This window comes from Rhinolophus ferrumequinum, chromosome 25 (genome assembly GCF_004115265.2).
Source record: "Rhinolophus ferrumequinum isolate MPI-CBG mRhiFer1 chromosome 25, mRhiFer1_v1.p, whole genome shotgun sequence".
Taxonomy (NCBI): domain Eukaryota; kingdom Metazoa; phylum Chordata; class Mammalia; order Chiroptera; family Rhinolophidae; genus Rhinolophus; species Rhinolophus ferrumequinum.
Window position 1 is genome coordinate 12,728,709 of NC_046308.1, and position 27,636 is coordinate 12,756,344.

Here is a 27,636-nt window from a genome sequence, read left to right on the forward strand (position 1 = left end):
GCATCAGCAGATACAAGAAATGGGAAAATTAGCCCTTCAAAAACTGCAGATAAAAGAATAACCTACACTGGACCATAAAATAAATTTTAATTTATTATCAACGTAAATGAATAGAAATTCTAATTAAAAAAAAGATACTCTAAAAAGGGACTAAGCACATTTGAAAGGACCCAAATAGAACTTTTAAAAATGGAAAGTACTGTTATTAAATTTAAAGTTAAAAATTTGCTGGATGTGTTAAACAGAAGATTAGACACAGGTGAAGAGAAAATTAGTGAACTAGGAGTTCGATCTGAAGAAATCACATAGAACCGGGCTTCTCAAAGTGTAATCTGTAGACTGGCAGCATTAGCATCACCCGGGTGTTGGTTAGAAGTGCAGAATCTCAGGCCCTGCCCCATGGCCAGGGAGTCAGACCCACATTCTAACAAGGTCTTCAGGTAATTCATGAGCACAATACAGTTGGAAACATGCACATATAAAATGCAACACATAAAGAGACAGAAGACATGAGAGGTCAAGAGACGAGGAATGAGAAGGTTCAACACACATCTAATTGGAGCACCAGAGAGAGTAAAGAACTAGTTAAAATCTGGATGCCACATTTTTAAAGGATTATGCAAATCCTGGTCAAGTCAAAAGACCATCAAGTATTTGACCACATCTATCTGGAGGGGCTAATGCTCCTCTTTCTTATACTTTATATAAAATATTCCTTTTTTGATCCTCAGAAATTGTAGTATTTTCTGCTTTAAAAAAAGTATTAATTGGTCATTGAAATCATTGGATTTGCATCAATGTTGATGGAGGTACACACTGCACCTGACAACAGAGCATAGCCAGGAACACAATAAATATTGTGCACATAGTAGGTGCACAATAAATATATACCAAACAGATATATTAGAAAATGGTTCTTGCAAAGACAGAGCACCTAGCATAATACAAGCCACGAAGAAGTTACTTGATGTTTGAGTTAAATGAAGTGGCTTTAAAAGTGGAGATTGTTCTGTCTGAAAAATATGTTAATGAGTGCCTGTATTAATATTTTCTGATACAGTATTATGAAATCATCAAACCCCCGGCACATACCCACCACACTCACTAATGCCAAATAAGAAGCCATATATTAAGATCTATTTTTCATTGGCAAAAGCCACTAAGAAAAATAGAAAAAAATCTTTCCATATATATTTTAAAATAAATCTGCCTCACTTAAGGTCACATCAGGGCACAATCTTCTTAGTGGCAGGGGCTATACAATTAAGTCCCAGAGGTTTTTCTTTCCCCTCCCCCAGTTATAAGATAGATGGCAAAACAAGGCTTTCAAAAACAAAGAGCTATTTTAAGAGCTGTAGTTACTCTCTCTCCTATAAATTCTCTTTTCAAATCCTGACATTCATGGGAAGCTTTAGGGGAAAAAATTTTATTGCCTTCAAAAATATTCAAAAAATAAAAAAACAAGGAAAGGAGAACCAAATGGATTTGTGCTTTTGGCCCTACGTTTTCTAACATGCTTAATTGAGCTCCATTTACCCAATTCCTACCTTTAATTTTTCAGCATGCCGGACAAACATTAAAAACATAAAAAGATTTTCTAATTTTGGTATAGTAGTTATTGTCTGCTTTCCCCACTGGAACACAAGCTACATGAGGGGAAAGACTGTTGTGTTCACATTAGACACCTAACACCGAGAGTAGTTCCTGGCTGTCCTGATTCAATGTTTAATATCTAGTTTACTAAAGGAATGAATGAATAATGTGGGATAATTTCTTAGACCTAGTAAGTTATTTCATGCAATATGCCAATGTTAGGAAACTCAGAGTAAGAATACCCAATTTAGTCATGAAGAATTGACATGTTAAAAAAATAAATAAAAATAAACCTGAGCCTAGAAATAGCTCATAAAATTACTATGATTTTTAATCATCACCATGGGTTACATTGGTGCTGAGTTGTGTGTAGCAGAAGTAGAAGATGAATAACAGCCAATATAGTGTCATAAGGACAAAGGCACATAAATAAATATTGTGTAATGAGCTAATGAATCAGGACTGTACCTAGGACAGAGTGGGCATTCGATAATATTAAATCAAAACCATTTTCAACTTCCTCCTATCTACCATGATGTCCCACACCTTAAAAAAAAAAAAAAAAGACTAAACTCATTAATTAGAGGCTATGTCCAAATCTAAAAGGAAGACTACCAAAATATTAGCTATCTTCCAGTTCCTTAAAAATCCGAGGCATCAATGTAAGTAATCGCATTTATCTATGGTAAGAACACAGACGTGCACAATAAGTAAAGAGGTTATTTATGTTATTTTGAGATCAGGATGTAGGTGTGAAAAGTAAAGAATACACAAATGGAGAATAAGGATACTGAGTTTTGTGTGTGTTCCTGCAGGAAAGAGTCATGGGGGTGATTGAGTCTCAAGTGTTAGTTAAAATGGATCTTTCCTGGGCTGGAGTGCAGAAGAGTGCTACTTTAGAAAAGCCACAGAACACCAGCCCAAGAGGCTGTGGGTAATGAAGCTGGGAAGTAAGTGAAAGTGAAATCTTGGCTGAACCTTGAAAGGTGGGAACCCTGGATTGCACTGACAGAAGGGGGAGAGAGAGAGAGAGAGAGAGAGAGATAGTTTGAGAGTGCTGGGTTGGTGTCAGTGCCTGAGAAGGATACGATTGTTTCGGTAGGCATGGTTGGAACAGTTCAATGCTAGAAACCTCTAAAGGACCAGTCTACCACAGCAGTCAACATGACAAATTCTATACTAAGGAAGTGACAACAGAAACAGCGAGGATGTGGATTTACAGGAAAAAGGCTATAGAAAGAAGTGGCAAAATGTGACAAGTGATGCAATAGCAGACATTTTAGGAATATCAGCGACCAACTCTTAGGATGGGAAAAACTCCTAGAGAAAAGGTGACAATAGAAAGAAGAGCCAGATATCCAATATCAAAGGTCTCATCAGAAGGAACCTAGAGAGTAAGTTAGGGGATAGGCAAATAGAGTTAGTTACTAAATACACATAAATAATTTAGCCCATGATAACAGATTATATTCCTGAGAGCCTCAGACAAGTCCCCTACTTTCTCCCCTCCAGGTAGGAAGTGACCAGATATAACTCATCCAAATAACACATTGTATAAGAAATTCAAAAAGAAGACAAATCAGATCCAGTTTCCAATAGAGTTAAGTCAATTAAAAGTTATCCCATCTCTTTGTTTCCTAAAAGAGTCATAAATAAGATTAGGGTAATGTTGATTTGGCTGGTGATCAATTTTTACAATGGTGTTTTCAAAGCAAATGAATAAGAAGTCACTAAAATATGCTTCCATCAATCCATCTCAAGGATGCTAGCGGCTGGCTGCCAGCAGTTAAGCATGTTTCCTCTCTGGTGGCAAATAAGAGATCTCAATGGAGTTGTGTGTTCTATGTGAAGCTCGCCATTCTCAACAGCCCTGTTCCTACCGTGTTTCCCCGAAAATAAGACCTAGCAGGACCATCAGCTCTAATGCATCTTTTGGAGCAAAAATTTAATATAAGACCTGGTATTACATTATATTATATTATATTATATTATATTATATTATATTATATTATATTAACCCTGTCTTATAGTAAAATAAGACAGGGTCTTATATTAATTTTTGCTCCAAAAGACACATTAGAGCTGATGGTCCGGCTAGGTCTTATTTTCGGGGAAACACGGTACCAGGCTGCTTAAAATCAAGTTCTTTGTTAACAACTTATGTTTTCCCACAGCATTATACTTTAAGAGATGCTTTCTCTCAATTTTGCATGGCACTTTAACCAGACTTCAAACATCTTAGCTTTACTTTGCTTTTCTACTCCCTTTCAGTCTAGGTACTCAGCGACCTGTGAAACACCTAAAAACACTCAAAAGACAGAATCTTTGCAAACTGCAACTAGGCATGATGGCATTTTCTCTGCAAAGTTGGGTTTGGATATATCCCGTTTTTGGTCCAGATGGAGGTCCCCGGAACCTATTTAAACAATAGCAAAGGAGCTGGTCCCTCGGCTTCCATCCCATAGATCGGCTTGCTCCAGCCCTAACAACTCTGCCTTCCAGCACCTTCTGCCTTGAGATTACCTACCCCCACAAACACATCAAACTAGATTCATTCTCTGCTACCTCTGGAGTATCCTTTCCTCCAACATTTTTTAAAAACGTTTTTTTATTTTTTATTATGAAAATGTTCACATGCACAGAAGTATTAATACCAAGGTAGGAAAAAAGAATTCCCACAGGCCCATCACCCAGTATCCACAACTAGCAACTGCCATTCTCATTTCATCTCACCCCCATCCCTATCTCGTTTGCATGCTTGTTGGTTATTAAAAGCAAGTCCCAGACACGGTATCACTTCACCTATAATTACTGCAGGAGATGTCTCTCACACAGGGTTCCTCAACCGTGGCACCACTGACATTTGGAATTGGGGAGTGCTTTGTTCTAGAAGGCTGTCATGTGTATTGTAGGGTTTTTACAAGGATCCCTGACCTCTCCCCACTAGATGCCAACAGCACTTCAAGACGCAACAACCAAAAATGCCTGCAGACATTGCCAAATGTCCCCGGGAGGGCAAAATCACCACACCACGCCCCCTCCCCCAGTGAGAACCCCCTCTTTCAGAGGACTTTAAAAAAACAAAAAATGATCACAATACTGTCATCACACCCAACAAAATGAACAGTAACTCCTTAACATTACCTAATACCGTTTTTTGTGTTCGATTTTCTCCAGTTCTCCCAAAACTCTCTCTTTACAGTTGGTTTGTTTGAATCAGGATCCAACCAACGTTCACACACTGATTTGGCTGGTATGCCTGCTAATCTATAACACTGACCTCTTTTCTTTTGAAATGCCATTTATTGGTTTAAGACACTGGATCACATGTCCCTGTATAATTTCCCACATTCTGGACTTGGGTGATTGTATCCTTGTGACATCATGTAACATGTTTCTCTGTCCCCCAGGTTTCCACAAACTGGCAGTTAAATCCAGGGCCTTCCATATATTCATATTCAATTCTTTTGGCTAGACTATGTCACAGGATGTGTCATCTGTTTACTATAGCATGATATTAGAGGGCACACAATGTCTGCTTGTCTCCCTTCCTGTGATGTTAAGAATGAGCCGTGGGTTCCAATGATATCAGCCTGATGCCTCCATCATAAAGATCCCGCCAAGCCTTCACTTAATAGTGAAGCCAGTGATGCTCACTCTTTAGAGCCATAATTTCATTAATGGCTGCAAAACGGTGATTTTCTAATTGCAGCACTCCTTCTAAATTTATCAGCACACAAGCAATTTGGTCACCCACATAGTTCAAATAGGAAGGCGGGATAAATACCTGGTTCTAGCCCTCTATTTAGCAACATTCAAAGTAATGAGTTAGGAAGTGTATGTGGCGGGGGGGGGGGCACCCCCAGAGCTGGACATTCGTCAGGCTGTTTTATGGGAAGACAGGGTTACTGTGCCATGAAAGCAATAACCAATGGTCAGAGTGACCAATGAGATTTCTTTTTCAGTTATCATTATAAACACACGAATTTTTATATATTTGATGTGTTTCAAGCCACTGCAGTCTTTTTGATACTCATATTGTCCCATCTTAGGCCCAGAGAAGCCCCTCTACTAGACAGCCATGCAGAAAAATCTAATCAGAATCTATTTTAGCTTTTGGAGCCACCTTCCAGATTACAAGGCCTGGAGGAACAAGTTCAAAACCACCACCATTATCATCCTCTACTGAGGAAGCAGAGACAATGTGGGGATCTTCTGTTAAGACACTGACTGAACTTCTTCGAGTAGAACTTTTTAATTAAAAAAAAATTAAGCCTACCTCCACAGCTGGCTATATTCCAAGATATGAGTGACTTTAAATCCAACAGTTGAAGTCTTGGCAATATGTGGAGACATAAATATGCGGGAATGTAAAATGGCGGGAATGTAAAACAGCACAACTTTTAAAAAGTTGGACACTTTCTTAAAAAGTTAAGCATACACCTTCCAGATGATCCAGCCATTCCACTCGTCGATACTTTCCCAAGAAAAGTCAATTCATATGTCCAGAGACTCGTATGTGAATGTTCATAGAAGCTGTATTTCAAATAGCACAAAACTGGAAACTACCCAAATGTCTATGAGCAGATGGCTGGATAAACAAATTGTGGCATAGCCATACAATGAACTACTACTCAGCAATACAAAGAAATTAACGATGATACATCCTACAACATGGATGAATCTCAGAATTACGTTGAATGAAAGAAGCCAGACAAAAAAAGTACATATTGTATGATTTAATTTATATAAAGTTTAGAAAATACACACGAAACTAGAGTGACAGAAGGCAGATCAGACATTGCCTGGGGGCAAGAGAAGGGATGGGAGGGGTGGTAGAGAAGGGTCACATAGGGGCATGAAGGAACTTTTGGGGGTGATGGATATATTTATTATCTTGAGTGTGGTAATGGTTTCACAGGTGAATACATATAGCAAAATGTAAACTGCACACTTAAAATACATGTACTTATTGTATGTTTATTATTCTTCAATAAAGCTGTTTCCGACCATTGGGGAGGGAGAATATTTGGTCCCCTATCCCTTCCTGGTCTAAAGTCTTCTAGCTAGGCTCCTTCACACCATGAGGTAGAAGTGTTGAATAAACACATCTAGTCTCACCCTTTTACTCATTCTTCCCCCCAAGGAAGGAGGAGCTAATCTAACTCACCAGAGCTGGACATTCGTCAGGCTGTTTTATGGGAAGACAGGGTTACTGTGCCATGAAAGCAAGAACCAGGCTGAGCACTTCCTGTCTTCTTGCCTATGTCCAGCCGTGGCAGGCACTGAGCCACGTGCTGCTCATGTCCTCCTTACTTCCATCAGGCTCACTGTGGCAAGGTCCCATCTATGAGGGAAGGTCACCCTTCTTCTCTCTTCGGTAGGGTAGGTGAATTTAACAGACCCCTGCATCAAAGGTTATTGAGCACTTGCCTTGCCAAGAATAAAGTGGATATTTGGGTTCCCAACTGGCTATCAGTTCTTTGTGTGTATCCTTTGTTAGTCAGAATTTTGAGGGACAGGAGGGGGGGCGGGTCTTAGACCCCAATGTGTCAATGCTGTAGTTGAATGCTATCCTTTCCTTGCTATGACCAGGGATCAACAGAGTTGGCCACATTTATTTTTTCTGGAGAGACACTGAAAATCATTTCCAAGCCCTCAGTCATGAACCACCTGGACCTCCTACTCTTTGTCCTAGGTTTTAATCTCTTCTGACTCCTGCCAACCACTCTCTTTAGTTCTATCCAAACTTCATCCTCAGAAAATGAGTGTAAATGCAATCACCAAACTTCACAGAACGGACTAGAAAGTTGGCTGCTAAATATAGTCCCAGATGTTTAATATAATTTTGAATCTTCGGCCAAATCATTTCCGTGTTCGCTTGGTCACGGAAGGTTTTCTGGCAAGTGACAATTTACGGGTTGAGGACTCCAATTTATAGGCTTTCTCTACAAACCTATTTCCTGTTTCCCATCTTCTCCCAGGAAAGGCCTTAATTTATCTCATTTAGAATTGATTCTCCAAACTGGAATTGAGCACTGCACTGAGGGCTTACACAAAGAGGTACTATAAGAAGAATAACAGGGAAATCCCCAGGGGACGTATTGGAGGGACGTGATCCACCATGTCACAAGGGATCACATGTCAAGGAACCCAATGATGAAATTCACCAGGACTCAGTAACCAGAAAATCGTGTCTTTTTCTGAGCAAACCGTTCCGGATTTTTTTCTCATGGAACTGAGCCTCTTGGACTGGTCATATTCTCCTTTTCGCTTTGGCCACTAGGAGACTGAGAGTCCCAAATCTGTCCTCCTCTAGCAACTTGACAATGAACTTGTTTGTTTTTACCTTTAAGCCTGACTTTATTTCCTTACCCTGATACTCTCTTCACCCAGATTTCTACATTTATTTCTTTTTAATCCCTTTAATATTTTAATAATTGCTAAAAATAAGCTGCTTCAATTTATCTTGTAATAAAGTAAATTATTGCATATGTGTAACATCGCTGAAGGTAGCTTCCAAATTCAGACTAGAGGGAGGAAATCCTATAATCCTAATTCATAAGCATTCAGCTTTTTTTAGTCTGTTCTCCCCTATCAATGACTTACTATCTAAAAACCCAAACAGCCCCCAAGAGACACACAAGTGTTTTGACCTGTACATCCCATAAGACCCTAAGAGCTAGCAGGTGGTGCCCACATGCTCCTGGTCCAGGAAGTTGCGTTTCTGCCATCACTACTGTAACATTCCCTCTCTTTCTTCCCTCCTCATGCTAATTCCCCAAATAGCCCCAGCTCCTTTTCCTTACTTCCTCCTGCCCCTGAAGTGATTGGATGGGTGTCTGATAGCAAGACACATTTAGGGGCCAACCAAGACTAACAGAGAGGTACATCTACCACCCTCCTCGAACTAGCTTATAAAACACAGCCAGATGCCTGCTCAAATGACAGAAACCCCAAAACAAGCAGGCCTTGAAAAGGCCCAAAACAACACACACACACACACACACACACACACACACACACACACACTGCACGAGCCACTGAGATAATGCTATTTGAAAAGCAGAACACTAGAATAAGTAACTGAAATATTCATATTAAAACCAGAAGGGGTTTTCATTTGAGAAGAGAGCAGTGTTCGTTAGAAATCAAAGTTGGAGTGACAAATTCAAAGGATAAACGTGGCAGTGTTTTACAAAAACCTCTCCCTCATTTACTCAATGATGCAGGAAAATAACCTGACAATAAAAACTCCTGAATTCTTGGGAGGCAGTATAGCAATGCTGTTAAGAGTTCAGGCTGTACCGGTGTTTATAGGTATTAGCGGAGAAGATTATGGAAAGTTATACAAGAAATTGGCAGCAGTGCTTCACTTTAAGGAGAGGCACTAGGCGTGTGGTGGGGAAGGAGACATTTTTCATTGCGTAACCTTGTGTCACTTGCATGTTTTACCATGGACTGTACTACCTTTGCAAATCAATAAAAGCTGGGAGAACTTGGAGTCAGGGAGACCCGAGTGTGACTCCTGCCACTGCCAACTACTGGCTCCGCGACTTTCACCACGGGGCTTCATCGCTCCAGGCCTCAGAATCCTCACCTGTATGTGGGACCTAGAATAGTATCTGTCCCACAGAGGTTTGGGGAGGAGCACGTGGGACAATAATATGCCTAAAGAACTTTAGCGGAACCCTTAGCACATAGTAGGTGCTCAATAAATGGCCTAGCAATGTAATACCTACATAAAGAGGGTTCATGATGAAAACTTAATCCACCCTTAATTAAAAGTAAATACAGGACAACAGTCAGATAAGGGGTGGAGAGGCATAAAAATGCCTTTTTACAATCACCTACTTGCCATCAGGAGGCGGAGATTAAGTTTAAACCACCATCTTGAAAGAGAGGGAGGATGTAAACTCCATCTGAGAGAAAGACTTCTAAATTCCTCTAAAGCAGAGCCTAACCTCAGGCGTTTCTAGGCAGTTGTATCCACCAATGGAAGTCCTTAGCCAAAAAGCGCTCTCTCCTTACCCTGAGTTCAGACAGGACCAGGAAGACCCCACCAAGGTAAGTAAGAAACTCTAGGGCTGACAGATCTAATTTTCTCCTCCTTCAGGGCTTCGCGAAGGCTAATATGCACGGGACTCTTATTCCTGGGGACCTTATTAAAATGCAGCTTGGCCTCCGCGGGTCTGGGACGGGGCCTGAGTGTCTGCATCTCTAACGGGCTCCCAGGTGAGGCCAATGCTCCTTGTCCATGGACCACACTGCCAGTAGCAAGACAATGGTTCCACTGCTTGTCGGCAGCTGCAGTCTTGAGGGATTCCGAATACTATACTATTCTCTCTTCTGGTAACAACCCAGTCGATTCTTCTAAATCCGTGTTTCTCAACTGGAGGCGACTGAGTCCCGCAAGGGACACTGGGCAATATCTGGAGACATTGTTTGGCTGTCACAACTGCAGGGGGAGTTGTGCTACTGGCATCTATAGGTGATGGCCAGAGGTGCTGCTAAACATCCTGCCATTCACACAACAGCCCCCACAACAAAGAAATATCTGGTCCCAAGTCTCAGAGTGCCGAGGTGGAAAAACTCTGTTCTAAATAAACAGAAAACACGAACCGAGTGCTCTCAATTCACCTAAGACTATAAATCTCAATTTTTGAAGTAAGTCACTGATCCAACATTGTCCTTGCCCAGGCTAGATCTGAGTGTGGGGAGGGTAACAGATTAGCAGACAGAATAGGGCAGGGTCACTGGGGCACAGGCTATATTTTGTTTAAAATCAAGCATTTGTGGTTCAGTAAGCCAGAGGCTGACCTACTAAGCATTAAAGTTTTTATCATTTTTGAGGTACAGCAATTTAACAAGAACCACAGCTCCATATAAGCAAAGGACCTACAGCTTAGACTATAAGCTCCATGAAGGCAGGGCTGTATCCAAATTTGTTCACCTAGAGAGCTACAGCACCCAACGTGGCACTGAGCACGCTGTAGATACTCAAATATCATGATGAATCTTGTCAATTCAAAAATCACTGCAATCCCAAATGTGCTTAAATAGACGCAGAGATTAAATTACCCTCTAGTATGATGTAGTTTATTATTTGTCATCATAACAAACATTGTTACAAATCACAATAACTTATGCTAAAGCACTCATGACATTATAGAAAGAGCAAAGGCTCTAGAATCATGCAAACTTCAACCCAAATCCAGACCCTCTCACTCACTTGCTAAATGATCTGGGATGAGTTACCACCATGTCCACATCTGTAAAATGGGTATAATAATCATTACCTCTGATAGAATTGTTTTAAAGTGATATAGTGTGACATACTTAAATACCTATGATGGACATAGCTATTTCCTATCATGCTAAAGGACTGGAGTAAACCACTCAGTGAGTTACATGGTGCTTATTTCTGCATCTAACAATATATTGGAATTTCACCCAAGGCTAGGAAACCACAGAATCCCTCTCCTATAAACCAAAGGACGTCGTTCCTCAGGTTTATTGAGCAACCATAGGATTATGAGCTTGTAGTTTCACTATGGCCATTCAGGGACAAGCGGTTGACCATCAACAACAAAAAGGAAACCTATTTGGCAGGGGACCATCTCAGTGTTCATCAGCAAGGGACCCCACCCCCGAGTCACTCCCAGATTGAAACGAAATGTATTCTCTGCTAACAAAGGCTAAGGACCTGAAAACTCAGAATAATTTTGCAAGAACTGTGCCTTTCTGAGAATGGTGAAAGGAAGACAATTCAAAACAAAAAGCCTATGTCATAAGTAACAGACAATACAAGCTCTCTGGAGCATTAGCCATAGATGTTCTAGGAAATAATCCATAATCAACACTCGCACAAGGTATTTCTCACTGTCGAAACATGGCGGTCTTGGATGAAATGTGCAAGCGTTCCAGTCCCACTGACATCACTATGCCTTTGGTGGGGAGACAGTTAAAAGATGTGACTTAGAAGAGAGCACCAGGCAGCAAAACTTTCCCATTGACAGCAGCAGGTGCGTGCTGCCAGGTGCGTTCACCCCAAAGGCATGAAACAGGAGCTCTGATTGGCTTCCGCTTTCCAGAGCCCAGAAAATCAGCCTGGGTGCAACTAGATTACTGCCCAGTACCTGAACCGTCACCAGAATTGCACATCTCAGGACAGCGAGTACACTGAAGAAGCCCCCTACCGAAATGTGGAAAGCAGCCTTGAAATAATGATCATAACCAGCAGCTAAAAACCCAACATAACATCTGATTGTGTGAGGCTGGGAATAAAGTTTCAGGGTAACGGGCGCCCGGGGACCTTTGAGTATGGGAGTAACTCATCACGAGCTTTTGACGTGCTGGGAGAATAAACATTCCTGAACTGGGTCAGATTCCTGGTTCGTGTGGTGTGCCCGTGTCAACCCCAAGGGGTAGGAGGATCCAGAAGGGTGTGGATGCTGCATCTGACCTCAGTGTCAAAGCCAAGACATGTCCCAGTTTCTCTGAAAAGCCATTCCCAACGCTGTCATTCATAAATTTGCCCAGACCCTTCTTAAATCGCATTCATATATCCTGCCAGGACCACCTCTGGAGATAATGAGTTTTAGAAGATTATTACCTGCTGTGTTAAGCAGGACTTCCTTTCTTTGGTTACAAAAAGGAAAAAGAAGAATTATGGGTGAAACAGCAGAGAGGTTAATGTTGCTTTCATCAAGGGACAATCTTGTGTATGGAAAGTGGAAGAATATTCAACAGCTTGGAACCACAAGGCATTTAAGTAGCAACCATGAACTTGGGATACTTAATGACCTCAAGTGTTTTGGTTGATGAAAGTCACTCAACATGTGTTTATGAAAACAAATAAAAAAGACTGGATGAAGGCATAATTTCTGTTATCGTTAAAGATAACTATGGCCTTCATAAGATGGGCCTCAGGATGGCACACAGCAGGGGCCGCATTGTACACTGACATGTATCCATGGGCAGAACAGTGGTTACACTTGGAAACTCAAGAAGCCTAAAACCTATAAACAGCCGGAAAGGAAAAGACTAGAACAAAATCTGAGAATTCTGACACAATACTAAAAAGTCAAGGTTTACCAAAACACAAAATAAAGTTACTCAGGTAATTAATCTCCATTCACTGACTTACTTGAGTGAAGATATCTTGTTAGATATAATCAGCAAGTACATGTATAAAAAATTAACTGCTTATTCAAGAAGATTACAGAGATAAAAAGGCAAGGTGGGAAAAGATTAAGTGTTTGAACAGCAACTAAAAGAAACTGCATCAAATCTTTCTAAAAGCAAAAATGGAAGACTGCGCTGAAAATATATTCTGATTAAAAGCTCTGAACCTTGGAGATTTGGGGGTTGAGGCCTAAAGATTAGGAAAATAAAACAGTGACTAACCAGAAGAAAAAGAAAATTTGCAAGACAGTTTTATGGAAATGCAGCCTACTTACATGTATTTTGGCAGGTTAGAGAAACCATCAAAACCGCTTTCAACTAGACGATACTAGATTTTTAACCCAACTCACACATTCCAACTGAAGGTGCAAAAGGTTATAATTACAACATGATTCCAGCTAGAAGCCTGGTTTTGACATCTAGAAATGAGTTCCATGTTCCCACCTCCCCTCATCACCAAAAACAAAACACACACACTCAAACAGGCCAGCGACTTTCCTATTGGCTCTAATCTATGCTAATCATTGAGTCGGTCACTAGAGCACATTCAATCAACAACACATCCAAGAATGAAAAAAGGTTAAAAACAAAAATTAGCAATTCGTGAAAAAACAAGCATTTTAGTTTTGTGGACAATTAGTCAGGTCTTTGTTTTCAATGGATGTAGTTTGCACTAATTGACTACAAAGTGATACATGAATGAATCCACTGTGCGTATACATTATAGATTTTACATGCTTGTGAGCAAAGACAAAAAATTTAAAGGGAAACAAATGTACACAGCGAGGCATTTATGGTTTTAGTACAGGCTTGGCCATTATTAGCAAAGCAACTGGGCGCTTTGCCTAACCTCTGAGTCCCTTCCCTAATCTGTGAATGAAATACCTAGGTCCACTTTTCCTCTGGGGAGAAACTCGGTCAAACCAAGTGACAACCGTTGAACTCCTACTGTCTAACGTACTGAGGGACAATATTCCAAAGGCCATATAAACGCAGAGTTTGATAAATGACCCAGTTCTATGCAAACAATTTTAAAGTAGAATTATTACTCAAAGACAGCTACATTACATCATTAGCCTTTTCTTTCCTGTCGATGAGTAAAGCTCTTATTACAACATTTATGCCAGCTTCTGTGGGCCAGAATAATTGCGGACGTTTCTTAATCCCAACACCTGAATTGAAGGAACAGGGTTCTACTTACAGTTACGAATGTTATTCCAGTCGATTTTTGAGAAGAATGGATGGCAGCAAAGGCCTTCAAACTTCAGTCTCTCTTTCTGGCCACACAACAAACTTTGAATCAGATCCAGTAATTCGCTGCTAACTTTGGGGTCATCTGGAAACTTCAAAAACCGCTATTCCAAAAAATAAAATAATGATTTCCTTAGCAAATTCAGCTTCACGTGTCCCAAAGTGAAGAAAGTATTTCTCATATGTGCAAGTTTTTTTTTCCTTTTTTTTTTTTTTAAAGAAGGTAGTTTCGTGCCCTCAAATTTGGACCAAAGGCATATTCCCAAAATAAATGGCCTGTTCACATCAATAGGCCTGGATCCTTTGCAAGGGTTCAATATTTTTCATGGCCTGACCCCTGCTCCCCTCTTCGTCTCATCTAGCTATACTCCCCATCTCGCTCTTTGCTGTCGAACAATGATGAGCTATTTAAAGCTCCCTGAACGAATCACGCTATTCTGTCTCTCTAGAACACCCTCGCCAACTCGAGCCCTTCTTCCCTGCCTACCTCTTCCACCCTATTACTCCCTCCTGCGTGCTCCCTCTGCACTCTGCTTTTGCACATACACAATGTATTTTGATTTCTGTGTGATGATGGAGGAAGAAGGCAGAGCGAGCCTTCTCCTTCTCGCACATCTCTATAAACCTGGTACCTAACAGTATCTCACTCGTTGCTAATGAGTGAATTGCAATAAAGGAAATACATTAGCCCTAAGAAGCATCGAAGGGGAAACTTTAACTCAAAAGGAGACTCAAGAATAATATGCATGTATTAAGCAAATACAGTATGTATTATACATATAAAAACATATATTAAGCATTCCAGAAAGATGAAATGGGGTGAGATACAAAATTCTGTGAAATAAGTTCTCTTTTTCATTTTGGTGGAAACTAAAACACATGTATTTATCATATCCTTAAGAAATGGACTTAATACAGTGGAAAATCTGTTATTAGAAAACAGTTTTAAATTCTACTTTACACATGTATTACTGTATTTCTAATTCATGTCCTCAATCATATTCCATAGCTGTCAGTACTAAGAAGCAGCATATAGCATAATATTAAGAGCATGAACTTCAAAGCCAGACTGCCTGTATTATTTTGGGCAAGTTACTTAACTACTCTGTGCTTTGGTTTCCTTGTCTGTAAAATGAAAATAATAATATCTACCTCACAAGGCTGTTGGAGAATTTGCTGAATTAATAAACTGCATTTCATCGATTCAAAGACTCCCATTTATTCACATTTAACAGCCCTGAAGTCAAAATACATTTCATAATCAATCAAAGATCATAGATTTGTAGGCAGCAGTTTTTCTTTTTTAATGGCACATAAAATAATGGTGTAGGCTTACAATTAATTAGTGGCAGCTGAAAGTCAATAAAATACAATTAACAAAGTATTTAGAGCAGCGGTTGGCACAAAGTCAGTGCTATGTGCGTCCTATCTACGACGGTTATTAACCAATACTGCAGGTTTATACTACGAACATTGGCACAACCTTTAAATGACATTTCTCAATATGACTTCGAAATCTACAAATGGCTGTTTACCTGGAAATTCATGATGTTATTAAAGGTTCTGGCTGAGGTTCCCTCAGTGAATGGGGACCTTCCATAAACCATCTCATAAGCAATAACTCCCACAGACCACCAGTCACAGTCTAGGCTGTAGACGCCTTTGCCATCCCCATTCATCACCGTCAGCACTTCTGGGGCCATGTAATCTGGGGTTCCAATCGGGAGTTTGGCATTCACCTGGAAACCCATAAATAAAATCAACACAGAAAACTTTCAATTATCCTCAGACTGCCAACAGCCACATTGCAGACACGAGCTGATTTGCCACTGATTACTATTCTCCCAGACATTTAAACCTTCTGTCAAGTGGCACACTGTCAGGAAATGCAAATGTTTACTAATTTAAAAAAAAAAAAAAAAAGCTCATAATATAATCCAAAGGCAAAGAAAGGAGAACGAGTTGTTGATATACACCTTTTGGTTACACAAATTAGAGTGGGGTATATATTGGAAATGGAAGATATCTCTCCTGATTCACGTTCCTGATAGAACTCTTACTTATGAAAATAGCAAAATGATAATAAGTCCTAAAGATGAATCTGTAAGCTCAATCTACGCATTACTGAATAAGTGGCAGCTAGCTGGCAACACACAATTACAAACATGTGTTATATCTCAAGTTTAAATATTTGGAATCAACATTCCGACTCTGACCCATCCACAGGGTAAGATACGATAAATAACTTTCACCAGAGATCAAATGTTAATGAGTTCATTTTCCTCACCCCCAAATCCTGTTCCTTGGTTCCCCCCCACCCGACCCTACCCCACTGTTCAGAAACTAGGGCCCTCCAATGCAATGGCACCCAAGCACCTGACCTGGGCAAAGAAAGTTTACAACAACGTAGGAGGTCTTTTTATAAAGCAAAATATATTCCATTTAAAGAACTGTCCTTTTTGTGAGACTTTGCCCTTCTGGCTTTTTGTGTGTGTGTTTCAATGTCCTTGTGTCTTGAAATGATGCTCACGATGGAAGTAGGTTTTCTGTCCCTCACCCCCATCCCTTCCTAGGCAACCCAGTAAACTGGCAACCCTTCTGGTCTTCAAAATTGTGTTAAAAGTTTTATTGAGCCATGAAATTTGAAGTCTAAGGCTCACCTCTCTAACCTTCTTCTCCATAAAACAGAGAAGGCCTGCTGATAGTCATATACTGTGTCGACCAGTTGTCCAATAACCCTACATCTAAAAAGGCTTCTCTCAAATTGGCAGTTCCATGACGCCAAAGGACTTTCTCCCCATTAAAGTGAGCTGAGAGATTGTATAGGTAAGGCCACACGTCTTTAATGCTGGGATTTATATCAAGAAAGTAAATATCCTTTGCTTTGATTTGACTGGGAATGGAGGGAAAGGGAATGTGTAGAGAGGGCACTAGAAGTCTCCCTTCCCCAGGGATGAAGAACCAAGCTCTCCCAGCCTGTAACTTGAATCCTGTTCTTCTTCTGCCCCTCAAAGACCCATTATTATAGGAAACGAACTCATTCTCCCTACTCCCTCTCTTTTCACTGCCTCCCTCGGGCCCAACATTGGTTTTTCCAAACCCTAAACCCAGAAAGCAGTGTGATACTGTTATTCTTGACACCAGTCATCCATTGCTTTAGGCAATAGGATTTCCATGGCAAGTACCCATTTGGGAAAGCCAGATGATCACACCACCCAAGAAACCCCCAGGCCTGTGGTGATGGACAAAAGTGAAGAGAAAGGAGAAAATACTTGGTCTAAGACAGGGCACCTTACGTAAGCTTGAGGAACTGAACGTAGCTTAAGTCAAGAGGAAGCCTTGACGCTGGAAAACCTGAGCCAAGACTTCTGTCTTTTAACGTGTGTGTAAATGTTAATGAGCTCTGCACGAGATGAGGCTTAAACTACAGGGTTTGGGTAAAATCGGTATTTGGGTAATACTGACAATGAGAAATAAATATCTTTTAAATATCAAAACATGAGAAGAAAAACTGTAATAGCTTCATCAAACTTGGTATTGCTAATGCCACTGTGTCACTGATGAACTGCTTGCCCTTTATGCCTAATTACCTTGCAGAACCATTAAATTAATACACAATCCTCAAATATGCATCATTTGCTCTTGTTGGATTTTATTTTATCATCACACCAGGTGGTTGGGAATATTCAGTTATCGTTGTTTGTGACTCACAGGACGCGGTCACTTTCACAACCAAAGAGTTGAAAGGAACGTGACTTTGCCATGTTTATCAGCATGACACAGCAAAGGGTATAAAGTGTCCATGCCTCATTGTCAAACTCATGATTAGACGTATTGAAGAGTCAGCTAACTTCCCAACTAATTCTTCCTCCATAATAGACATGTGATTATATACACTTATGTCTCAGCATTTTGTAAATTTTAAGGAAAAATACCCCCTAAAGCTTGCTTTTTGTACGTCTCCTACTGTAATAATTAACTAAAACTTTTAATTAACTAAAACACTGGTAAGACAATTAACAGTGACTAAGTTTCCATTAGCTACTGACCTCCAAGTACATTAAACCTGTTTAACATGCAATCTCACACATTCCGATCAGGGTTTTGCAAGGTGCTTTCAAAACACGTGGAGGGCAATGCACAGCCAGCTAATCTGGGTGAGATATGAAAAGTGAAATCATGTACAGCATGCCTGCAGGACACCGTCTGACACGGCCCCAGTGTCACTAAACTTGGGTTCACTTTACTGTATCGACAAGTAAGAAACTACACCCGTTCAGGAGCAGACAATAAGAAAATGGCTAGGAGACAGAACAGTCAGTTACATTTGGAGCGAGAGAGGATTGAAAAAAGAAAAGGATTAATCTACCAGATTCTTTTACAAGGAGAAAGCAGATGAGAAGTAAGAAAAACACTGTCTTCCTCCTCCCAATCCCCTTCCCACAAAAGGCTTAAATATAAAACTCTTTCAATCTAATTTTCCCCATCTAGCTGCCCAGGGCATAAACACACACCTGCAGAAGCGGGGGGGGGGGGGGGGGGGGGGGGGGGGGGGGGAATTGGCGATGTTGTTCCTCTTGTGAAAAAGAAATAAAATCTTTTCACTCCTATATAAATCTCAGAAAGGGCTATCTCCTATGGGTTTCCAACTGCTAAATGGGGCTCATTATCACTTAACATGTTATAATGCTCTTTATTTATAATCTCCTTACAATTGTTTTTCAGGAGAGCTGAATGAGACAGGTTGAAAATGTTAGCTGTTTGCCATTCTTTGAGATTCTAATAAGGTGAAGTGGGTGACCTAAGTCACACAGCAGGTCAATGTCACATCTCAGCTCAATAACCAAATCTCCAGGCAGTACAGGCCACCTGTGTTTACTGACAAAAAGATTCCAAAGCAATAGTCTGACTAAGCAGCTTGAAATAAAGACAACAGAAGATGGAAAATTCAAGAGATCTAAGATTCACAAATATCCAAAATACACAGATAATATTTGGGAGTGGTAGGGAAAAGGATTGTTTTGGGGTAACGTACAGTAATGTGGATTCTATTTTATATAGTATATTTTGAGTACCAAAAAAAAAAATTAGAACCTACTTGAGGCCGGTAAAACACCGGATGTAAAGGAAACGCATTTTTAACCCACCACCATTGATCAAAAATACCCCCCCCAAAAAAAGATATTAATTCTACATCCATACTTGATCTAGCTTGCAGATTCTTGGTCTTCTATAAGAAAAGGGCCTTTGCACTTAAAACAATGCCAAAAATTCCTTCCCTGCTGGACACGTTCTGGCCCTAAAAGCAGAACGTTCTAGAGAAATGATTCTCTCTCCAAGAGGAGAGGAGGTACAATATTCTCGAGTACATAGGACTGAGTGTCGTATCTCATTGACCAAAATAATCAGGGGTGAAGCGTGTTGAGCTGCAAATAAAACTGAGTGTTCTGGGAGGCACCCTGCCTGAAGTGAAGGTCGCTACAATTAGAAGAACTGAACAGGGCAATCTGAAGCACTGAAAAAGAGAGATCTGAAATGAACGGGAGTCCTGTCTCTCCGCCAAGGGCTGTGAAGAGCGTGACTCCGAATGCAGAGATGCGGCCTTACTCTTAATTCCCATTTATGTTCCAAGCAGGGCCTTTGGATCTTAATCTAGCATTCCAAGTAGGTTTTCTTATTGCAATCACACAGTGCGAGCTCTACTTAACTAGCTTTCGGATGCTTCTCAATCTACGGCAATCATTCTCAACCAGGGGTGATTCTGCCCCCCCAGCCAGGGGACATTTGGCAATGTCTGGAGACAGGAAGGTGCTATTGACATCTAGTGGATAGAGATCAGGGATGCAGCTAAACACCCTATAATACACAGGACAGCCAGCCCCACAACAAAGAATTAGCCAGACCAAAATGTCAGTGGTGCTATGGGCCTATGCTTCACTTACTACCAAGCTGTATACCCATGCTTCAATTTGTTTCTAGATGCATGAGGTTTTGTTTTGTTTTGTTTTGTTTTGTTTAAGATTTTATTGGGGAAGGGGAACAGGACTTTATTGGGGAACAGTGTGTACTTCCAGGTCTTTTTTCCAAGTCAAGTTGTTGTCCTTTCAATCTTAGTTGTGGAGGGTGCCATTCAGCTTCAAGATGTTGTCCTTTTAGTCTTAGTTGTGGAGGGCGCAGCTCAGCTCCAGGTCCAGTTGCCGTTTTCTAGTTGCAGGGGGCACAGCCCACCATCCCTTGCGGGAGTCGAACCCGCTACCTTGTGGTTGAGAGGACGCACTCCAACCAACTGAGCCATCCCGGAGGCAGCTCAGCTCAAGGTGCCATGTTCAATCTTAGTGGCAGGGGGCGGAGCCCACCATCCCTTGTGAGATTCGAGGAATTTAACTGGCAACTTTGTGGTTGAGAGCCCACTGGCCCATGTGGGAATTGAACTGGCAGCCTTCGGAGTTAGGAGCACGGAGGTCTAACCGCCTGAGCCACCGGGCCGGCACCCTGCATGAGTTTTTTAAGGTCACTAATGCAATGTATAAGTTTTTTAATCTTAGGTGATAAAACTTTGGCTTTAACTTTTTTCTGTGCTTTATTCCATTAAATTCAATATCTAAGTTTTCATGCCTATTTCCAAACTGTACATAATTTTTACAACATAAAATGCTTTGATCCTATAATTTAATTCTTAATGTAATGATCAAGTGGAATCGATTACAAAAACATCATCTGAAATAATACTCACCTTTCCTCCAAGGAATTTGCAAAAAAAGGTAATTTTGCATTTTGCCCTTACATGAAGGCCTTAACTCTCACAGCTGGGGGCATTTCAAAGAGAAGTTTCTCTAACCTCTTAATTTGTTCATTTTTACTAGAATCAGTATTTTTAGAGAAAAAATAAAAGGCCAAGTTCATAAGGTCACCAAGTGGCAAAGTTGTAAAATTAGTCTTAAAACCTAAGTTGATTTCCTCTTATATCTACCATTTTTTTTGCATAATTGACTTCAAAATTCACATTTTAGTATATATCAACTTTATTAGAAGATTTTTTTAATCTAATTTTTTTTAACTTTGTCATCTTTTTTCTAAAGTGTTCTCATTTTTTATCTTAATAGCTACCCTCTTGCCTTCCTACTTAGCACATGGAATATATTTTAATTTTTACTAAAATTCCAAGGACTTAGAATTGACCTTTTAAGCACTTGGTTCTTAACACTTAAGGGTATTTGGTTCAAATGCTCTGGTGATTAATTTAAATTTTGCTGCATAGAAAACAGAGGATTTGAAATAAAGAGGGCTACATTTCATAAAAGTATTTTAAGGTAAAAAAAACTAGTATTGGGGCCGGCTCGGTGGCTCAGGCAGTTGGAGCTCCATGCTCCTAACTCCGAAGGCTGCCGGTTCGATTCCCACAAGGGCCAGTGGGCTCTCAACCACAAGACTGCCGGTTCAACTCCTCAAGTCCCGCAAGGGATGGTGAGCAGCGCCCCCTGCAACTAAGATTGAACAGGGCACCTTGAGCTGAGCTGCCTCCCGGATGGCTCGGAGCGCGTCCTCTCAACCACAAGGTTCCCAGTTCAACTCCAGCAAGGGATGGTGGGCTGCGCCCCCTGCAACTAGAAAATGGCAACTGGACCTGGAGCTGAGCTGCGCCCTCCACAACTAAGACTGAAAGGACAACAACTTGAAGCTGAACGGCACCCTCCACAACTAAGATTGAAAGGACAACAACTTGACTTGGAAAAAAGGCCTGGAAGTACACAGTGTTCCCCAATAAAGTCCTGTTCTCCTTCCCCAATAAAATCTTTAAAAAAAAAAAAAAAACTAGTATTAACAGAAAACGGTCTATAACAGGCAAGAAAAATGAATGGAAAAACAAAATAAGCCATTTTCTTTCTTTTTAACCAAACTATAAGAATTTTCCTAAAAATGTCTTGTAGGGTATGAACAGGTATTATGTTATATATAAAAGAATGCCAAGGTCAAGTAAGTCTGGGAAGTAGCTGTGTCCCCATGCCCCTCGAGAAGTAATTTCATACACTGGCAGAAGTCTTCCAAAATGTCTCTCAGGTTTATCCCAGTATTTCCCAAACTTGTGAGGATTAGAGAACGCTTTTCAGTACAGCTTTTATTAAGCTATCTTATTGCATTTCGTTACCATCTTATTTGAGTTCATTTTAGCAGCTGATCCAAAATCCACTAGCTTGATGTGTCCCGTTCGATCAATGAGAATGTTCTCAGGCTTGATATCTCTGTAAGAAAATCAGGGCGACGAATTAGTGTTGTCTTCTCCATGCCAATCAGCGAGCAATTGCTAACCTAGGATATTGATTTTGTCAAAAAATCTTAGTATCTGTACTCTGCTAGACAGACCTCCCTATTGATGGACATAAATAATAAGCATACATTTTGCAAAACAAATTAAAGTAAAAAAAAAAAAAACGGAAGAATTAGAAGAAAGAAAATAAGGAAGAGAAGGAGGGAGGAAGGAAAGGAGAGAGGGAAAGAGTGGGAGAGGGAAAGGAAGAGAACAAATACATGTTATTAGATGAACTACTTCTCCTAGAAACACACATTTTACATTACAAAAACTAACACCAAAAGTTGCTAGGGGACCTGGCCATTATGCAGCTAGTCAATGGAAAAGCTGAGACTCTAATCCAGATTTTCTGATTCCTGGTCTATCATTCCATCCCCATGACATTTTCAGATGTACATAAAACATCAGATGAGTGAGGAGGTAAAGAAACACTTGTCAACTGTGGATTTTGTGGAACACCTTTGTGAATTACTAACAGATGAGGTAAGAAGTACAACTCCATGGTCTTCTGGTCCTACATGGTCTTCCGGTTCCTTCTGCAAATCAAATTCCATTTTTCTACCATCTAACTCAAAGAACCCGTACAAGAGTTCCCCCATCTATTAGCTACATTGACAGATCTTACTTGCAAATTTGAGAACGTTACAATTCTAGATCTACTTCCCTGTTGAATGGGTAAGCTGATGAAATGTCTGCTACTTTGGAAAATTTATTTTCAGCCAGTTATAGTTAAGACTGGCTAAAAATTGGATGGACTGTTATTTTGATGCTGAAATCATCCATCCATTTTATTGTTGGAACTCTTAGGTGCTACAGAGAAATTCTCAGTACATGACCAGAGAGTCTCACTTACCGATGTACATATCCCATCTGATGAACACTGTGAACGGCCAAAATCAGTTCAGCTAAGTAAAACTGAATCAAATTTTCATCTAATTGGTCTTCATATCTATTCAAAAGTGACAGCAAGTCCCCTCCAGGCTGGTATTCCATGACCTGTAGAAAATGCCAAAGTTATTAATTCTTCACACACCCCCAAAAAGGAAATGTCTCAATTAGATCCTCAAACACTGCCTGACGTGTTATAATTACAATGTCTCTACAAAGTAATGAAGATGTGTGAAACATAGTGTAAATCACGTAGAATGAGTTCCCTGCCCTAAGGAAATGACATCCATTCCCCAAGAGAATCAACATAATGAAAGCCTAGTTCCAGACACCATGCACAATGTTGCAAGGCAAAGCTTGAAGAGTGGAATTAAATCCACCCACTCACCCACCCACTCACGTCAACACCCTAGACGTTCCCTAGAAGTAGTAGGTACACAGCGTAGATGGAAATCCTTGGAGGGCAGCAAACCCTGTTGCACCCTTTCTGCATTCCCCTCAGCACCCAGCAGAATATAGGAGGCAATAAAGGTGGGTGGTACAATCTTTTCCTGTAAGTCAGTGAGAAAGACAATCTGACTATTAAATATTTAAATGTGACTATATGCCCTTTGACCTCATAATTCCACTTCTGACAATTTATTTTATAGGAACTTGTAACAGTTTGCAGATGAATAAACAGATTCGCTGCAGCATTATTTGTAGCATGCGGGGGGGGGGGGGGGGAACCTGGAAATCGCCCAAATATCCATCATTAAGAGAGTTCTAAACGACGACATAGCTAAATAATGGGGTAAGATGCAAATATTAAAAATGAAATGGACTCGATACAGTCATACTGCCATGGAAAGCTGTCCATGAAAATATAAAGTGAAATCCTATATAGAATAAAGTACAACCCCATTTTTGTGATTTAAAAAATTATTATATTTGTTAATATATACATAAGGAAAAAAGTCTGGAGGAAGACTATAAAGTACAGCCTCAAGTAAAATGTTTGATTAGCAAAAACTTTCTTCCACCCCAAGGAACTGAAATCCTTCCTTCTTTTGGTGATAACCTGAGTTATCACCAAAATTCCTGAGTCAACATGTGGATTTGAGGCCAGTTTGCCTGGGTAGCTTTAAACTCCCGTCCAGTGACCTCACCTCTCTGCCTTTCAGTTTCATCCTCTGTAAAATGGAGCTAAGACTAATTTCCTCGTATACTGAGCCTGGCATCAACAAGGTCCTTCACACCATTCAAGTGCATTCCTTCTCCTCCCTTTACTGCAAGATGATTTGCGCTCTCGCTGGGAGAAGCTGGGACCCACTTTGACCATCTTTACAACCATGTCAACCCTTACTGAGTTCTCCTGTCCTTTGCTCCGATTTCCCATTTTAAGAGCCACACGATAAATGTCTTTTGCTTTAAGTTGTCTCAAATCCTTTCTGGGAAAAGGAAAGATCCGAATAAGTATCTTTTTAAAAAAACCACAAAATCTCTCGAACGATTGCATTCCAGAAGCCAACTCTGGGATGTGAATTCTCTCCACCCTACTCCAAACTCCTGTTGGCCTTTAGTCTAGAATTAGAAGGATGCTCCAGTCAAGTCAGGGGTACCTGCACATCCTCCGAGACCCCCGCAGGCTAGTCCATAAAAACTCTGCCCAGCACCATGTCAAGCCCACACCAGAGACCCCTAGAGGAATCGGTGACTCGCGTGTACTCCCGAGGGCTCCACCATCACCTGGGAGTCTCCCCCATTCACATGGCAGATCTTAAGCAGATACTAGGCAATTTGAAGAGTAAGCTTCCAGTTGCTGAAAAAAAATTGAGTTATAAACTAACAAGAACAGCAACACCCAGAAGGGGCGGCAGCTAAAATGCAGACTCTATTTCCCCCAAATTAACCGCAGACATTAACTACTTGTCCCGTCGTGGAGGAGCCCGAAGGAGCTACCTGGTTGCCGAGAGCTCACCCACTCATCCCAACCTGGTTCTCCATAGGCCTTGGGTATGTGGGTGAATGCTAATTTTTACGTCTGTTTTAAATATATATTGCCATTAAAAAGGTCTTAAACATCCCCAAAAAATTCACAGATATGAACAGAAGTACTCACGCTTTTAGAACGGAAATTTCTTAAAATAAGAACAATGCATATTTATGACGACACACTGCAGGTATAAATTTTCTAATCTGGCTCCATTAAAGATGTGAAAAAATAGAACAGCTTTTAAGTTTAAGGATGAGAAAGTCAAACACGTAGCAGCCACTGGCAACTTTTAAAAACTCACCAACTGACCACTATTTAGTACTTTTTGGCAGCTACTCCTGAAGAGTCTATTTGTAATAACCAGTAAAAGGTCATTCAGAAAATAAGAACCACCTCTTAGGCAAAAAGATATGCATACTTTGCTCCGATTCAGAAAATGAAATTTCCGGAGTGGAAAATCCCCGCCCAAACTAGATTAGTCTTTTCTACGAGTCAGACAACTTTTCAATGTCTTCAAAACCAGGATTGATTGAGAAGACAAGCAACACAAATTACAACAGCTGCTTGGCGGCACGCTCCACAACACGAGGCCAAAATAGACATACGAAATGACAAACCTCTAAATAGACTGGGCCTTTATCAAAGAAGCTAATCAAACTTGACCCCAAAACACGATTCCGGATTACTATACAAAAAAATTCCCCCTGTGCACCATCAGGAGACCTTAGCTTGGCTATGCATTGAGTAAACTTGGCTACCTCCGAACGTTACCCCATCCTAAAACGATCCTACTGGGTGGAGTCGCTCATCCTGGTCTGCGAGGAGCCGCTGGGGAAGACGGCTTGGGTATGGCCAACCCAAGCTTAATCAATCATCTTGCTGTTGAGCTTAGAGATATGATAAAGAACCAGGGCTCAGGTGCTTTCCGAAAACACTTCTGGGCTTTTAAAAATGGCACCAAATCAAGAAGCTTCAAGAGCATGATCAAAAGTCACAAACTAAGTTTTCAAGACCACGGTCAACAGAACACTATGAATAAATTAAGGCACAGTCACCACCCAGGCTATGCTAGACCGTCCACTCACTGTACCTGGTTTTGTCCAAAAGTGTGATCCCATCCCTGACTTTTACTACTCAACAATGCCCACGGAGGCGCTGATCCCCCAAATATGTGGTTTCTAAGCTAATTCGACTGGCAAGTCCAAAGTCTTCTCAAACTTGCCTTTGGGGAATCACTTGGTGAATCACTATTTTAAAATACATAAAACACATTCATCCAAATAAGTCAGGCAATGTTCTAGAAATTAGGAAAACAGCAGTGACTAAAACAGACAAAAATACCTGCCTTCATGGAGCTGGAATTCTAGTGGAATGAAAAAGATTTAAAAAAAAAAGAATGAAGCAGTATGTCTCCTTTCTATCCCAACCATTCAGGGAGCTTGTTAAAAATGTGGATTCCAGGGACCAGCCCAGACTTCATGGATCAAGCTCCAAGGGTGGGGTCCAGGAATCTGCCTTTTGAAGGAACTCCCAGGGTGATTCTGACACAGCCAGCCCAGCACTGTATTGAGACCTGCTGCTGATGAAGTTGTGGAGCCAACGTAGCTCCCTGCTCCAACCAACTGAAAAGCTCCTACAGCAAAGGTGCCCTGGTTTGAAACCTGGCCTTGATACAGCCATCACTTCTGCTGCTTGCATTTTTTCAGTGACTACCTGGAGCCTTTCTGCATATCAAGACAAGATCACTGACAACAAAGGGCTGGAAAATAACCGGTCTATCAGCACTGAAGCAACGATCCTCCATCCTTGCAAGAACAGGGGGTGACCCTGCACCCAATCAACAGCTGCAGGTCACCCACATGGTGATCACCAAGGCATGGTCATCAAAGGCCAAGGAGGCGGGAGGGAGGAGGAAAAAGAGCCCTACAGTGTAAGAGGCCTCACCACTGTGACAGCCCTGCGGATGGCAGAGAAAGCACAGCAGCTGACAGACGAGTCTGGCTTGGAGCTATAACGGACTTGGTCCTTTAAAGCAAAGACGTTTACGCCAACAGAGACAGACCCTTCTGATGGCACCAGCTGCAGATACGAATTAAAGGGCAAGTCTTACACGGGTTCAATTTGGAAGGAGTGGCTGCTTCTCTGTTGGTATTTGCATCCAGACCCCCACGTACTGGGATGGCAGTTCCCATCAGCTGTGTTGTGTTTGAAACAAAGGAGGTGTGTGTGTGTGTGTGTGTGTGTGTGTGTGCGCGTGTGTGTGCGTGTGTACATACACACGCATGCATATACCTGCACACTTGCATGCACATGTATGCATACAAGTATGTGGGCAGTGTGAATATTCAGTAAGTCTTTAGTTCTCTCCTCCAATTTGCATACGGTGTCATCAGAGGCACGCTGTGCTGGCCACCACTTAGAAACATGTCCTTGA

The 27,636-nt window shown here is 41.0% G+C and overlaps 1 protein-coding gene across 12 annotated transcripts in view; it reads right to left on the minus strand.

Moving 5' to 3' along the window:
* Positions 1 to 27,636, minus strand: part of CIT (citron rho-interacting serine/threonine kinase) — a 156,026-nt gene that overhangs the window by 98,751 nt on the left and 29,639 nt on the right. For all 12 annotated transcript variants that reach the window (XM_033097805.1, XM_033097801.1, XM_033097806.1 and 9 more), the window contains exons 6-9: positions 23,193 to 23,335; positions 22,178 to 22,271; positions 15,567 to 15,770; positions 13,982 to 14,135 (exon numbers count right to left, since the gene is read on the minus strand). In XM_033097805.1, coding sequence (XP_032953696.1) covers positions 13,982 to 14,135; positions 15,567 to 15,770; positions 22,178 to 22,271; positions 23,193 to 23,335 — 595 coding nt within the window. The remainder of the gene's footprint in view (positions 1 to 13,981; positions 14,136 to 15,566; positions 15,771 to 22,177; positions 22,272 to 23,192; positions 23,336 to 27,636) is intronic.